Raw genomic sequence first — 16632 nt, 5'->3', positions numbered from 1 at the left:
TAACTGCAAGGAACTGACACTTTGAAGATACTCCTTGAGGTTTTAATGCCTTTTGATAGAATAGCTCAGAAGGATTTATGACTGAACACTGAGAGATTTAAAGACAAGATATTCTAAAGTCCTTTTTGAACAGGAGAGTTGTCATATGTAAATTGCAACGACATATCCACTAGTCCTGATGTGGGTAACCGCGATTTCCCAGAAAATCATGGGAGATGGTGTCCTTACGTTACTCTGGTGTTTATTGACCTCCATGGCATGTCTGACGTCAGGCGGTTCCTTCATATGGGCATAATCTGAGAATCCTCTGGCGGCATCGTGTTTCTGCTTATAGGCAACCTTTAAAAACACAAACCATTGTTAGTTTCTTCAGGAGTACGCTACGTTCCTACCCATTAAATTTCAGCGTTTTGCTAGGAGTTTGTGTACTTGAGTTCCACCACCATGGTTGTATTTGCCTAAGCCTCTGTAACAAGAGAATATACTCAGTGCTTTAAGGTTGGTGCTTCAGGTTAGAATCCTAATTCTGACTCTTTCCTGCTAATTTCAACAGTCCTCAACCACAGGCGTGCTGCAACCCCACTCGTATTTAGCTAGCTTAAATCTCAGGGACCATTTTGGGAAACCTTTCAAATCTAGGCATTTTTAGGGTCATAAATGTCCAAGGTTTAAATCTTGGGAAAGCAACTGACAAAGTGGATGAAATGACCAGACATTTAAAGGTGAATTTTTCATTTTTTGATTAATTGTTAATGACTTTCTGTAGGCACAGCTATAATATAACATAAAGCTCATTAAATGCCCCAACCTTTGGGAGAAAATAAAACATGCAGGCAGATTTCTGAGATCTGTCAAGGCCTGTCCTCTGCAAAGGAAAAGAGCATCACGCCAATATCACCCATTGCTACCATTTCAATTTGTCCCCTCCTAGGATGGAGAGAAGGCGTGAGAATGATTACTTCAAAAGTAGAAATAAGCAAATTCAATGACAGAGTTAGGGGGAAAAAAATCCAGAAGACAACAAAGGAATTATTCCTTTACTCACATTCTATTCCATTGTCCTATGTATTTCCTTCCCAATTTTCAGTTACTTTTGTTTTATTTTTGTAGGATTACTTATTTTCTCTTCCCTCATGAGAACATAACTACCTAGCTCGGTGAATGCTCAGAACACAAACTGACAAAAAGTAAGGATCAAGAAATATTTGCTCAATATATGAATGAATAAAAATAAAACAAGAATGGATGAATGAATAACTTATTTTAAAATTAATTCAAATATATATTAAAAGTTTTCTAATAAAAAGATATTATACAGAACTAGAATAACTTGACACAGGAGAATGGAGGCAATTTTAAGAAAAAAAAAAAAGAGTAGTCACAAGAACAAAATAAGATTTAATTTTTAATGGAAAGGAATAGCAGCTCAATTTAAGGAAAAACTTTTCACCAATACTAGCTCCTTGAGAGTTATGCCTCTATCTTCTTACACATCTTTTAATATCCTGTGCCTCTCATACTGAATGACAGAGGGTAGAAATGTAATAAATGTTTAGTGAATGAATGAATAAATGAGTTTATTAAATATTCTCATGAACTTAAACCCCTCATGGGTTTTAATAAACATTATTAACCACTCATTTAACTTCAATAATATACTTGTCTAGAGGATTAAGGTGATATTTACAAAATTAATTTTTTTTATTTTTAAAATTTTTATTAACATATAAACAAAACTAATTTTTTTTTAATTTCTTTTCAGTGTAACAGTATTCATTGTTTTTGTATGACACCCAGTGCTCCATGCAATCTGTGCCCTCTCTAATACCCACCACCTGGTTCCCCCAACCTCCCACCCCCCCACCCCTTCAAACCCCTCAGATTGTTGTTCAGAGTCCGTAGTCTCTCATGGTTCACCTCCCCTTCCAATTTCCCTCAACTCCCTTCTTCTCTCCGTCTCCCCTTGTCCTCCATGCTATATGTTATGCTCCACAAATAAGTGAAATATATATATTATATAATTATTGACTCTTATATTGACATATAATAATTGACTCTCTCTGCTTGACTTGTTTCCCTCAGCATAATCTCTTCCAGTCCCATCCATGTTGCTACAAAGTTGGGTATTCGTCCTTTCTGATGGAGGCATAATACTCCATAGTGTATATAGACCACATCTTCCTTATCCATTCATCCGTTGAGGGGCATCTTGGTTCTTTCCACAGTCTGGTGACCGTGGCCATTGCTGCTATAAACATTGGGTGTACAGATGGCCCTTCTTTTCACTACATCTGTATCTTTGGGGTGAATACCCAGTAGTGCAATTGCAAGATCATAGGGAAGCTCTATTTTTAATTTCTTGAGGAATCTCCACAGTTTTCCAAAGTGGCTGCACCAACTTGCATTTAAAGGGTGTAAAAGGGTTCCCCTTTCTCCACATCCTCTCCAACGCATGTTGTTTCCTGTCTTGCTAATTTTGTGACTGGTGTAAGGTGGTATCTTGATGTGTTTTGATTTTAATCTCCCTGGTGGCTAATGATGATGAACATTTTTTTCATGTTTCTATCAGCCATTTGTATGTCTTCTTTGGAGAGGTGTCTGTTCATATCTTCTGCCCATTTTTTAATATGATTGTCTGTTTTGTGTGTGTTGAGTTTGAGGAGTTCTTTATAGATCCTGGATATCAACCTTTTGTCTGTACTGTCATTTGCAAATATCTTCTCACAAAACTAATTTTTAAAAAATAAAATCACTGCCTCTTACCATAAAGAAAGAAAGCCATCTCTTACAACTATCAATATTTAAATCTCTTCTCTGGCTCCCCCACCAAGTTCTTCTTGAAAACATTTACTGAAATGGACCTCATGCTGGGGTGTCACAGTCTCTAAACTGTGGAAACTTTGACACAAATCCCCTCCCCTAACGAAGCCCCAATCTGTCTTCCCCTTGCGGCCAGGTAGGAAGAGTCTAGTTCAGTGGACAGAACTTCAGATATGGGCACACAGCTGTCAACAACTCCCATCTGCACTCCAAACCATCTGCACGGAGTAAGGTCCTGAAACTCTGTACTTCTGAATGCCCTTGTCTGTCCAATTTCCAATTAATCCACTCAAAATGCCCAGAATGTCCTAGATATGGTCTGACCTCTCCTAATTAGTACTGTCCAGTTTAGTCTGGGTTATGATCTCTTATGTGCTCTACCTACTATTCATGTATCCATAGATCACAGTGTTTTCCTTCTGATAGCTACGTTGAGATTTCTGTCACCTAGATTCCTTAAGCCTTATTCAGTTCTGCCCTACTCCGTCCTCACATCCAATCCTGCATATCTAGTTGAATATAGGGACTCACACGCAGGACCCCCATGTTTTTCCAGGGATCATTCATCTTGTTAGACTCTGTCCATTGATTTAATCCATCAGGATATCTAATTCTCAGGAACATATCTTTACATTTTCACCAATTAGTTATGTCAAACAAGAAATTCATGAAGGACCTCCATTTAAGTTGGCAAAAACATTATGTCAGTTCCATTACATTCTATATTATAATTTGGGGGGAATGGAGGAGGAGTTTAATGGGTGACCAGGTCTATTAAGCCAAGAAGAAACCTTTATCAGATTTATTCCTTCTTCTTAAATATAAAGGAGATAGTGTGTACCTAGCTCCTTTTTGCTGGGTGTCTGGTTTAGACTGTATGACTTGTGACTTTATAAACATAACCAACACAGCCAATCATTTGGTGGGTTATCATAGAAATGGTGAGTCATCAAGCACAATTTTAAAAAGCACTCTTTCTTTAAAAGGCTATGTAATTTTCTACTCGCAGCATTAAAAGTCATTTCATTTATAGCTGCAACGCAGCACCACTTTAGAATTAAGATTACATCAAATTGGAGGCAGCTGAACTTTAATTTATCATATTAATTTTCATCCTTAAAATAGCTAATGGAAAATTATGTCAAGCTAATACATTTTCTGATAAATTTGATTTCTTAGGATTTGTCATTATTGTGTAGCAGTTCCCTAGATTAACACTGTTGTCTTCATACCTTGAGAATCAAGAATCAGGTCGCCTTGCTACTGGATACCTAACTAGTGGAGGACACTTAAAATAATCTTACGGATTTACATATAAATATGTTTCAGTAGTATAGTAATATGTACATTTATCTTGTATACTTAATAGCACGGTATATTTTTATATCATATATATACATAAGACCTCTATACATTTCTAACTTCAGGATATTTTACAACTACTGTGTCAGTAAGTGCACTGCCAGTCCCCAAGCACCGACACGCCTGGAGCTCCTGAGGCCGGGCCCCGGAGCCACCACAGATAAAAACGTAGGCGGTCAAACATCTCCTGAGTCCAGATGCCTGAGTAATACCCTGTATTGCTTCTGTGATAAGAGATAATTTAGCCCCTGCCTGAAATAGCCCTGGGGAGAAGATCTCACCATTTAATGGCATGGCACGTCCATGTCCAGAAATTTTCTTTGTGATCTTTGTTTATAAGATTTTTCATGGGGGATATCTCCTAAAATGGCTTCCTAAAGTTTCCACATCTCTTTCTTTTTTAAAATGACTTCTCCTCAGTCATTTTCTATAAGGAGCATTAATCTAGCTCACCTCACAGTATCATTCTAGTTTGGATTAAGTTTCTGAGAATGTTTGCAAATTGGTTTTAACACAACCTTTTGATCCAGTGTCCTTGGTCTGGGAGACTTTTTCATTAGAATCCAGAACACCTGAGATTCCAGAATGTGTCTAACCACTCTAATTTAGATTACCACAAATCGGATATGATTTGGACACAGCAAAAGGTTAGCTGTTTCATTTTCTCAGACACAGTCGAATAGTTTTACTTTCTTGCCAGTCTTATTACCAGGTAAGCTCTGAGAATTGCAATTTTAGCCACGATAAAATTGATTTACACAAACCTCAAGAAATTTTATTACATTACATCGAAATTTTATTACATGATTCCATTGAAATAGATACTTTATTCGGAATCCAGGTGTTGCCTTACTAACAAGTCCGATGACTAATTACAACGTTGGGCAGTGTTGGGAGCACACACCTGTATTTTGCAGGGGGCATACCCCACTAGAGCATAACACAGGCTAACAGAAAAAAGATAGATTCCACAATACACACTGTGGATTATCTTCCCCGTTCAGTCCTACACTGCACGTGCTCATGTACTATAGTTCCCTTTCTGCCATGAAAAGGTGAAGAGAATTTTGCACTTACACAGCAATGAGGATGTAAATATCTCACAAGGTTACCTTCCCAGGTATAAAAATAAGAAGAGACAATTCTTTCTTTTTTACGTAACTGTTGTTTGTCACATACAGAGTGTTGGGTTGTACTTATTTGCTTTACAAAGTGGTCCAAAGATTATCAGCAAGTGGCTAGGTGACCAGATGTTGTGAGGAAAAAAAGGGGGGACCTATTAGTCATGGTCAGCCATGCAAAACGCTGGTATCATATGTTTTTAGCCTCCTGTTATACAGCTGAGATCAGCTTACTGCCAAGCTGTGTACACAGAGGACATTTAAATTGGTAATAATAAAGTACTTAAAGATGTTCTGCAAAAGATAACAACGCTCAGTCTTTTTCGAGAGTACTTTATTTTCAGACTATTTTAAAATTACCTAGGCATCTTCTACTTAAAACTAAAAAGATTCTGAAGGAAGAGTTCAACTTGTTTAATAAGAAAAGGAGTGGTGGAAATATAAGAACTAGCTGATACAGTGTGTGTTTAAGACCCTAGACTCTGAAGCCCGACTATCCATGTTCACGCGCTGGCTCTGCCATTTATTGGCTGTGTGATCTCAGGCAAGTTACTTAACTCCTCTGTGCTTTCAGTTTCTGAAATGGGGCTATCTCATGGAGTACTTATAGGGATTAAATGATACACATATATGTGGAATAGAGAGAGCAGCACCTGATACATAGTAAGCATTTCTATGTGTCCATTATTATTTTAACCTAAAATGTAGCATGAAGAATATAAACTACATAAAAGGAAATATTTCCTAAAAAAGAGAATCAACAAATTCAACAAAATCAATTTTACCAGTATTTATTGACTGTCTCCCTGTGTGCCAAGGACTGATGCTAAGCCCAAGGGTAGAGTAGAGAACAAGACACGGTAAGTCCCTGCTGTCATACCACTTAGGGGAGCCATGTAGCAGATTCGCAGAGTTTAAAACAAAACAAAACAACTGTATTATGGAGAACACAAAGCGGGTAAGATGACCGAGAAAGAGGTGAAATATTCTATTTTGAAATTCTGTTTGAAGAAATACAAGAAATTAAATGTACTATGTGTTATGTCTAATGTACATAAGGGGGAAATTATTCTGAATTCCAAATGAGCTTACAGGATGACAATTCTTAAGTTCATCTGCAACTTGAAATCACTAGAGCGACCACATGCACCTGAGATAATCCAGATGAAATCCACAACCCACAGAAAAAGAAATTCAGGAACCTCTCGCCTAACTGAGGAAGCACAGCCCTGTGGATCCTGAATTGAACCATTAACTCTTAATGGGACTTTGAAGAAGCTACTGGAATGTCCTCCACTTAGAGATCACATGCTAAATGAGAGACAGCTTTAATATTTGCTGTCCATTTTTAATCTAAGTAAGCTGTCCTCACAAGATTGAAATTTGTTCTATTGATAGTTGTGAATGGGATTAGGAAAAACAGCATCACGTGACTAACGAATTTGTCCATCCATTTCAATTTCTGTGACATGGCAATGACTACCGACAACACGAGTCCCCTGCTTGCAGTTTTCATCCAATATGCGATACCCAAGATAAAAACTATTTTTCCAGTACTTTCTACTACTTTGCTAACTATGTTTAAATATATTTTTAAATATTAATATATTTTAAGGTGCTAATTATTAAGTGGTTAAATTTATATATATATGATTATATAACAATTTAGGAAAACCACACCTCACTCTGAAGATGCGTAACTTCTCTTGCAAAGACACTATCGATTGTGGCTGGCATCTGCTTATAAAGAGAATTGGAGAGGTTCGCCTTAATGGTGCCTTTGTATTTTGCCTAGAGGCGGGGAAAAAGGAAAAAAATTAATAAGCATTACTTTTTTTTTTACTGTTCATATTGAAAGAAAATAAAAGGAAACTTGCTTCAGAAACAGAATTATTTTAAAAATCTGAAGACCATTTAAACCTTAGATACTAGACTGAAGAACATATTCTAGAGAGAGGTAAATCTAATTTATCACAGAAAAATCTTTAAAAGGAGCCACTCAAGAAAATAATGATGACTTTTCTAATTTAACCTATATATGTTTCTAAAAGTAAATCCATCTGTATATATTGATGTTTGACCAGCAAAGAAACACCCAAGAAAGAAGAGACACTAGCATTGTTCCAGAAAATACAGATTGGTAGAATGTAGTGTCTAGAGCGTGAATGTAACGGACAGCGTTCCTTCAAATCTTCAAATCTTTTTAACCTCCTTCTTCCACAACTGTGGTGGGAAGTGAGAACCCTTTTTTGTTGCTTCTGTGTATTCCCATCTCCAATTTGCACTTCTCGAAGTGATCCCCCAAATTCAGTACTAATAAATAGAAATGCCCCTTCACCATTTCTCTTGGAGAGATTAGGATCAAAGAACCACAAGAGATTGCCTACTTTTTTTTTTTTTTTTTTTTTTTTTTTTTGCTCTATAGTTAACACCTTCAGGAAAAAGAGTCAATTAGGAATGATAAACATCGTGTGAATCTTTGCACAGGAGAAGTAACAGCTAATGCAAACCAACCAAACCATGGTTTCCCACATTCTGATATTACCCCCAGTCAGAGCCAGATGTGAGCCTGGATTTATTGAGTGTAGACCCTATGTAAACCTTGAGTTCTCACAACTCTTTGGATGTGGGTACTCAAGAAGAGATAATTTGCCAGTTTTCCTCAAAATGTTTTCACGTCCCCAGAAGTAATCCTGAGAGTATCGTGTTGATCTGTTTCCAACATAACTTATGAGACACTAGAGGTCAGTCATTTACAATACAGTTTTATTCATCCTCTTTTCAAATGTATCTCTCCTAAGTGATCTAGTCACAGACAACAGAAATGTCTCCTCCCAGATTCAAATCACTGTTAACATGGTGCTTATTAATGTAGCATAATCTGCAATTTGAAATGCTCTCAGATACAGACTATGCTTTTCCAGCTGGAAAATGAAAGTAGTGCTTTTCTCTGTTTCATAGTAAGTGTCTCTGTTGAACTGATCCTACTCAAAAATAGGTTAAATTGATCTAAAATTACTTACTAAAGATACCATGTTTCAGAGAATCAGCTGCTAAATTTTACTTATTTCCTACATGATATTCAACAATTTTTATCTAATAAACCCATAAGGAAATAAAATAATGGCATTTCTAAAACTATTTTTCTAGTACTTTCTACTTATCTAAGAAAATATCTCTTTTCAAGAGTAATTCTATATAAATATGAAAGGATCAGAGTCGAAATATAGACATATATAATGAAATAGATCAACCAGAGAGTTAATTGACATTGTGCATAGGATTACATAATTATGCAGTGATTACCAACACTCAGTAGCACTCTCAAAAATATTATTCTCTAATTTTAATGCGCAGACTTTTATCTACATAAAAAATGAAAATGCAAACCATTTCGCATGTTTTGATGCCTTACCTCAGAAATAAAAGCACCAATGTTTTTTACATGGTTTAGCATGGGAGTGTCAGTCACAGATGTACACTTGTCCTTGGACTTTTTATATTCTTCTTTATAATGAATCTAAAAGAGAGAACAATTTATGGATGATGAGAAAGAAGAAAAACCATTTTAATGCCCCCTTTTTGAAGAGAAGAATTACTTGAGGAAGTCTGTTTTCTGAAGGAAATACTCAAATGAGGAATGATCTTTAAAACCAGCCAAATCAAGAAAAGGGACATCTAGCACAGAGCTGCAAAGGTGATGAGACATGGGGCGGGGTGGGGGGGAAGCCTGGTCTTTAGATAAGCAAAAGTCCTGTTAACATCAAGGATCACAGGGGCGGGCGCACATGGACTATGGGTCCTGTCTGCCCAGCTAGCTGAACGTAATTATTCAACACTCTCATTTCATTTGACAAGTAACCTAGTTTATTGTTACTTTCAAGCCATTGGTTGAACAGTTAAGCCTACAATCAAACAAAAACATAGCTGCCTACCTCTAGGTTTAAGATAAGTAGTCGTCGGGACAGATGGAACCAATTAAGAAGCAGAGGCAAAGATCAAACAACTGAAATTACTGTTAGCATCATTACCTATGCATGCATGATTAGAGGAAGGAGCTCGAACAGTGGCCACAATGAGCTTCCTTTATATGAACTAACTCTGCTCAAATCAAACTTACCCAATTTAGGAGCATCTACAGGCCTCCTTATCTGCCTTCCCTCCCCCAACAAGAGAAGAACCTGCTCTGAAAGTTTGCCACATGGTGGAGGAGATCATTCCAGAACGCTATGGGTAGACAGATGCACAAGAGAAAGCCCAGAGAGGCTGAGCTGAGCATGCTCATTCCTTCTCTCAAAGTCAGTAGTAAAAGGAGTCACTCCTTTCCCCTTGAGGAGAAGCCAGAATAGTTACTCTGGCGGGAGACCCTGTAGGAACACATGAGCTGAAGTCAGGAAACTATGGACAAGGCCCGAAAATATCATCCCATTCTCACGCTAATTGCCATCCAATCTGAAAACTGGTGAGGCAAAATTTATGACTAGTTGAGAGGATGAAGGTAATTTGCTAAAAATTATATCACCCTGTAATAAAGTCATGTTTATCTACCCAACACTGTAAATACTTACGCTGAAAAAAAAGCTTCCAGGTCAGATGATAAATTATATGGTCTCCCTAATTACAACCTAAAAGTGAAGTTTAGTTGACTATGTACCTGGCTCTTAAAGGACATGACTAACACGCCGTTGCAACACTAACATTACACAGAGATTTTACCACAGGTAAATCAGACTTGAGGGGCATCATTCGACCTGAGGTATGACCAGACAGGAACCTCGAAGCAAAGTTACTGCAAAATACCGTTTCTCACTGCTGTGACTCTTAGGTATTAGACGCCTACCACATTAAACATTTGCTTTATTCATGAAATCAACATTGGAACATATTTATCTTATCTGAGCACTAAATTACTTTTTTTTTCTTCTCAGAGATTAGCCATAATTTTAGGGCTCTGCAAATCACCCTCCTCAGTCACTAGTAATTAAACCGTTAATGGCAGTATGATAAATAGTAGGCTATTTTGATCATAAGGAGAAAAAAAAAAGTATCCCCGTTATATAATTAAGTGTGAGAGAAAATAACCTATCATTAGGCTTAAGTTTGGCTCATTATTTTTATCTTTCACCACTATCTTCTTCCCCTCACAGTCACATTCTTGACTGCAGCAGTATGTGCAATGGCCACCGGCCTCTGATAAGCTCTGACCTGAGCAGAATGTTCAGGACGAGAGCACAGGATAAGGGTGAAGTATTTACTTCCTTCACTGTGCTGGCAAATAGTACAGTCTTAAGTGGGGTCTCCCGTCCTTTCTCTGGTCTTTGTCCAAAAGGTACACACACACACACACACACACACACAGAGACACATATTATTTGCCTATTGTAACTCCTGTTGTATTTCTTTCTTTCTTTTTTTTTTTTTTTAAGATTTTATTTATTTATCTGACAGAGTGAGAGACAGCAAGAGAGAGAACACAAGCAGGGGGAGGGGCAGAGGGAGAAGCAGGCTTTCCGAGGAGCAGGGAGCCCGATGCAGGACTCCATCTCAGGACCCTGAGATCATGACCTGAGCTGGAGGCAGATGCCTAATGACTGAGGCCCCAAGACACCCCTCCTATTGTATTTCTAATGAATTTTACAACATGACTGAGGATAAGCAAATGATCTTACATTTTTATATAAAGAACGTCACATAGTGTTAGCTTTCTTCTACCAGGATAATAGAAAAAACAGATGGGCGGGAACTACACCGATGAGGGACACAACATCCTAGGTGTAATAAAATCACTAAAGAGATGGCCACTTCCTAACACAGCCATGGCCCTGTCCACTGCATAGACTGCCTATGTGACCTCCTTCTTTCCAAATAACAGAACTTGAACGTATTTATGAGCGTAGCCAGACCCCTGCCCCAGCCCTAGAGGATGAGTTGCTCCAAGTCAGGCATGGTTTGCTCCTTCCCTTTGGCCAGTGACTGGTCTCCCCTGGTGCCCAGCGCTGACCACAGGACATTTGTAGAAGTCTTCCCAGGGGTGTTCCTGGTATTGCTGGTGCAAAGGGAAAAAACCTTGCTGGCACGGCCCTTTGACACCTTTGCTCTTCTACCTCCTCCGTTCCCCAGTCACAGGGATGCAGCAGGCATTGGGTCACCACAAGGCGGTAAGTCACCATACCCAGGATGACAGAGCAGAAGGAAAGGAACCTGGGAGCCCAAGAACATCCACCATACCAAGACTGGACCCCTTACCTCCACACTCTATTATGTGAAAACAAGAAATCCCACCTATATGGTAAGCCTCTGTGCTAGGGTCTTTCTGTCACCTATTGCCATCTGCCCTCACAACTCAGATACTATCCAAGCTACTTTCTAATGCGGGGGGGGGGGGGGGGAGTGGGCAAGGTTGATGACTTACTAGTCAGTAAGATACCCCAAATCTTGACCTTCTGCTCTGACCGCACCCATTAATCCCACCATGTCTCAACTACAATTAGAGGTAAGTCAGTTCAGTGAGGCTTTCTCTTCTTAGCCCAGGCTTTCTTTCACTTGGTGTGACCCCAAGTAATGGCTGAACTTGGAAGACAGATGTAGAAATGTCTGAGAGTATTTCCTTTAACAGGCACTCCTTTAAAAAAAAAAAAAAAAAGATTTTATTTATTTATTTGAAAGAGAGAGAGAGAAAGAAAGAGAGAGAAAGACTTGATCAGGGAAAAGGGCAGAGGGAAGGGAGACAAGCATATGACCCACTGAGCGGGGAGCCCAACACGGGGCTTAATTCCAGGACCCTGAGATCATGACATGAGCCAAAGTCAGATATTTAACTGAATGAGCCACACAGGCACCCCTCTTTTTACAGGCACTCTTAACCAAAAGTATCAAGAAAGTCTTCTCTCAAGTGGAGCCATGTTGGTTCAATGCATCCGACCCTGGAAGAAAGAACCACAGCCCCGTCACTACCTGGTAACAGGGCGGGGAACACTCAGAGCCAAGGCGGCCATCGCATTAAGAATGCCATGGGATACCATCCCAAGAATGCCATGTCATTCTCTTAACGCAATCAGAGCTCTCTCTGGGGGAATAGCCACAGAATCCCAATGCCTTTAGCCCTGGGAGCATTTACCCACAACAAACAATGTTCATTTGCCTGGAAAATGTCTTTCTGCTGCCACACGAGTGAACACCCTCTAAAGGGTTGAACCAAAACACTGCATCACAGGCTTTAGGCAGATGGGGCCAAACTCGCTCCGCAGAAACCCTGGATGCCTAATTTACAAGAAACATACAAAAATATCCCCCTTAACCTAATACGTCCTATGTAACATTTATGCCACAGAACACAGTACTCTATGAGGAGAGCCCAGCACAAAGCAGGAGAGGGATGACGCAACGATGGCCACGTCTGGGGGTCGGGGGGTCGGGGGGTTGGGGGGTCGGGGGGTTGGAGGGTCTGGGGGTCTGGGGGTCATGAGGACCTCATTTCAGATCCCAGGTGTGTGGCTCCCTAGCTGTGTGATCCGGTGAACAGAACGTGAGGCCGCTTCTCACGGCTTCAAAATGAAGACCCGTGCAGACCGGAAAAATAAGACACCAGCTTCACCGGGTGACAAGGGCTACAAACAGATTGCCTCCAAACAGAGAAAAAGGCTCCAGTAAACACACAGGTGTCCCTCTGGAATACAAGGGATCAGAAAACACACAAAAGGACCTGAAGGTCTGTCTTTAAGTTTGAGACCCTGGGAAAAGCCCCGTGTGCTAAATGAAATGTGGACACTAACCGAGGGCACCATCAGAAGCAGGAGAGGGCCTCCACCGGGGCTCCCATCTAACTGCCCCAAGCATTCGTCCACTTCTGTCTGTTTTTGCTCCATGATTGACGCAACTCAAGCACACATTTAGACAATGACCTAGTGATGCAGGCAACATAATAGACATGAGACCCTCCCATGTAAGTTCATTGGCTCCATATAGGACACGGATGACGTGGACTGTGGATAAAGCAGTTATCCACTGCTTATTTATTAAGTTAGTACTTAATAAATACCTTTTCCACCAAATTTCGAAAAACTAGAAATTCTTTTGGGTCCAATACATAAAGTTCTTCCAGAACATATAAATTAAAATTTGTTTGTAAAACGATGGCACAAATTCCTCTCTTTAGTTTTGTTTTAGAGACAAAAGTAGTACTTGCTCCAACTCTTTGCAGGTAAATACACAAATTCCAAAAATTAAAAAAAAAAGAACAGTATTTTTAAAAGTATGAAATTCTATTTTGAATCAGAAGGTGAACATGTACACAGATGTATATCAGGCCACAGGCTGTGAGCTAAATATTCAAGTCGTACAGACATTCTGCCGTACAGCATAAATCTGTAATAAACAGAAATCACTCCCACCTATTAGATTTCTTCTACCTCAGAGAGGAATAACATGGCTTTGGCTTTTGCTAAATAGTAAAGGCCACGCCCCTCGCCACGAGGCTGGTTCTGCAGTCACTGAAAAATGATCTTATCCGAAACAACTCCAACAAAATCACCTACTCACTGAAGTTGCCCCTTGAGTTCCAATGGTTTATATAATATACTTAGCTCATCCCCAATTACCATTTAATAAAAAACATAACACCTGGAAGAGATACTATTTCCGGAGTTAGGAAACTTCAAGTTTTAAATGTTTGCATTCCCATTACCAATATTAGTGTAATCAATAACAGTAAAGGTAACCTGTGCAGGGAAATCTACGGTTAAGAGCAAACACAACAGAATGGCTGAGGCTGAGAAGGCTTTGTGCTCAATCCTTTTCCCCACTGCTCAACTGTGTGACCCTGGCAAGATACTTAACCTCTCTGAGCCTTTGTTTCTTCACCTCTAAAATGAGAGAAACAATGGAGTCCACCTCAGAAGCTGCAAAGCCGGGCACAGAGTCCTTGAGAAATCTTAACTTGGCTGATGTCTTGTGGTGGTCATCATACCATTACTATTAAGAGTTTACAAAGGGGGAGCCTGGGTGGCTCAGTCGTTAAGCATCTGCCTTTGGCTCAGACCATGATCCCAGGGTTCTGGGATCACGTCCCGCATCGGGCTCCCTGCTTGGCAGGAGGCCTGCTTCTCCCTCTCCTACTCCCTCTGCTTGTGTTCCCTCTCTTGCTGTGTCTCTCTCTGTCAAATAAATAAATAAAATCTTAAAAAAAAAAAAAAAGTTTACAAAGAACTTTCTCATGCAGTAGCTTAGTACTCCCAGGTAAGAGCACAAAGAAATACTTCATTTAAAATTCTATTACATTACATGTCAAATATATGGAAAGAGTAGGATTCCCACCATCCTCTGGCTCTTTCTGACAAGCCCACAAGGAGACAGTCATATATAAAATGTGACTGGATGGATACAAAAGTAATTTTCCGATGTAGCAGTTAATAACTGCCAGCATCCCTTGAGTGCTCACCGTGTTCCGGAGAGTTCACTAAACATTCCAGACGTATTACCATTACTTCTAGAAAATGGAATAGATGTTGCCCTTGAGGAAGTGAGCCCAGTCCTGTTACATAACCTGCCCCAACCTTACTGTTAAATTGATGCAGGCAGGTTGACTTCAGTGAACATGCCAACGTACTACCCCACTTCCCCAGATTGAACTCTTTTGAAAACAAACATGTGTTGGGGCGCCTGGGTGGCTCAGTGGGTTAAAGCCTCTGCCTTCAGCTCCAGTCATGATCCCAGGGTCCTGGGATCGAGTCCTGCATCGGGCTTTCTGCTCAGCAGGGAGCCTGCTTCCTCCTCTCTCTCTGCCTACCTGTGATCTCTCTCTGTCAAATAAATAAATAATGTTTTTTTAAAAAAAGAAAGGAAACAAAACAAACATGTGCAAAATATTCTGATCACTTTGCTCATTAACTACAACAGAAATGGCTAGTATGACGCTCCCTTTTCATGGGTCATCTCTCCCCGCACACAGGGTTCTTACCATGCAGTTCAGTAACTCAAGAACCCCAAACTGTAAATGCATTTTATGTAAATATGTATTTTTCCCCCTGGTTTCAAGAACTACTGCATTCATCGGAGTCCTCAAAAAATCCCCGAACTGTTTTTTAAAAAACCATCCGTTTAGACAGAGATCCTCCTGACACAAATTCCACCCCCATTCAAAGTCTAAAAGGCTTTGCAGTTCACACATGGAACATGCTCTGAAATTTCAATGCTTTATGATTTCATGCCCGAGTGACAATGAAATTCATAAGGGACACCGCTCTGGACTGAGAATACAGGGACCTGTTCCTACAGATACTCTCTGTATAGGTCACCTTGAGGAAATCAATGGAAATTTCGGGACTTAGTTCCATGATCTGGAAAATAATTGTGTTTTAACAATGATTGTAGGGTTTTCTCCCCAACTCGATGATCTGATGGCATAATAGTGCCACACACACATAATGAAAAATTAAAAAAAAAATCACTGAAGTCACTTACATCACTAATGAGCTTGGTGCATTTTCTGGCCAATTCCATCCTTAGGTCTTCAATAACAGGCTTGAAGAACACCTATGCAGAAAAACAAAGGAAGGAAACATTTTTTCTAATGATCGGCTTAGAGGAACAAGTAGCCTTCTTTAGCTGGTGTGTTCCCACTTACCGTGTCGTCTTCATCTTCCTCTTCCTCTGTTTTTCCCTCTTCTGCTTCATCTTTTACATCCTCAAATACAAGGACCCTCATTTTTACTCTGTGTATAGAGGGTTCTTTTTTTTCTTCTTTTCTCTCTTTCTTTTTTCTTTTCTTTTTTTTTTTTAATTCACGAGGACACCCCCTTTCTCTGTACTATAGCACCCTTGAGCTCTTGGAGTCTCTGGTGTTCCAGCAGAAATGACCTTGCCCAGGCCTCATCCCTATTTAGCTCACACTTCACGCTCTTATCATGACTGCGTGTGAGTGGATGGATGGAATTGTGGAGGTCAGCCAGGACTAGCCTCCCAAGTGGAAATACCGGTCCAACAGGCAAAATTCAATTTTGTGACCTTTTAAAGTCAACATTCTCTAATCTGGGTAAGCAATCCAAAAGAGACCATTTATTTATATTTCACTAATTTAATTCATTCACAAAATAGTTTGAAAAAGACTTAAAGATTGTGGGAAAACAACTCCACAATGTAACACTCAAGATAACACGTCCAAAGCCTGTTATCTCAAAGATTTCCCAGCTCCCTCTAAATAAAGCTTTTGCTGGAACATCAGACATATCTCAGATTTGGTATAGTGAATCTATATCATTCAAACTTGTCTTGTTAATCTAGATTAAATTTTTTATGACACAAAAACATACTTCTCACATTCTAAAAGATACTA

At 39.6% G+C, this 16632-nt stretch overlaps 1 protein-coding gene across 8 annotated transcripts in view; it reads right to left on the bottom strand.

Annotated features, from left to right (window-relative positions):
* The window catches only part of NEBL (nebulette), a 362713-nt gene that overhangs the window by 93298 nt on the left and 252783 nt on the right, over window positions 1-16632 (bottom strand). For 2 of the 8 annotated variants that reach the window (XM_059404209.1, XM_059404207.1), the window contains exons 1-5: window positions 15925-16491; window positions 15762-15833; window positions 8719-8823; window positions 6984-7094; window positions 229-339 (exon numbers count right to left, since the gene is read on the bottom strand). The exons of 2 other annotated variants lie outside the window; for them this stretch is intronic. In XM_059404209.1, coding sequence (XP_059260192.1) covers window positions 229-339; window positions 6984-7094; window positions 8719-8823; window positions 15762-15833; window positions 15925-16005 — 480 coding nt within the window. In that variant the 5' untranslated portion in view covers window positions 16006-16491. Of the gene's footprint in view, window positions 1-228; window positions 340-6983; window positions 7095-8718; window positions 8824-15761; window positions 15834-15924; window positions 16492-16632 lie in introns of those variants that run through there. 4 more of the 8 variants (XM_059404212.1, XM_059404211.1, XM_059404208.1 and 1 more) reach the window with 3 other exon arrangements.

The sequence above is a fragment of the Mustela nigripes genome, chromosome 6 (assembly GCF_022355385.1).
Source record: "Mustela nigripes isolate SB6536 chromosome 6, MUSNIG.SB6536, whole genome shotgun sequence".
Taxonomy (NCBI): Eukaryota; Metazoa; Chordata; class Mammalia; order Carnivora; family Mustelidae; genus Mustela; species Mustela nigripes.
The sequence above is the reverse complement of the archived record's forward strand: the minus strand, read 5'-3'. Positions and strand labels throughout refer to the sequence as shown.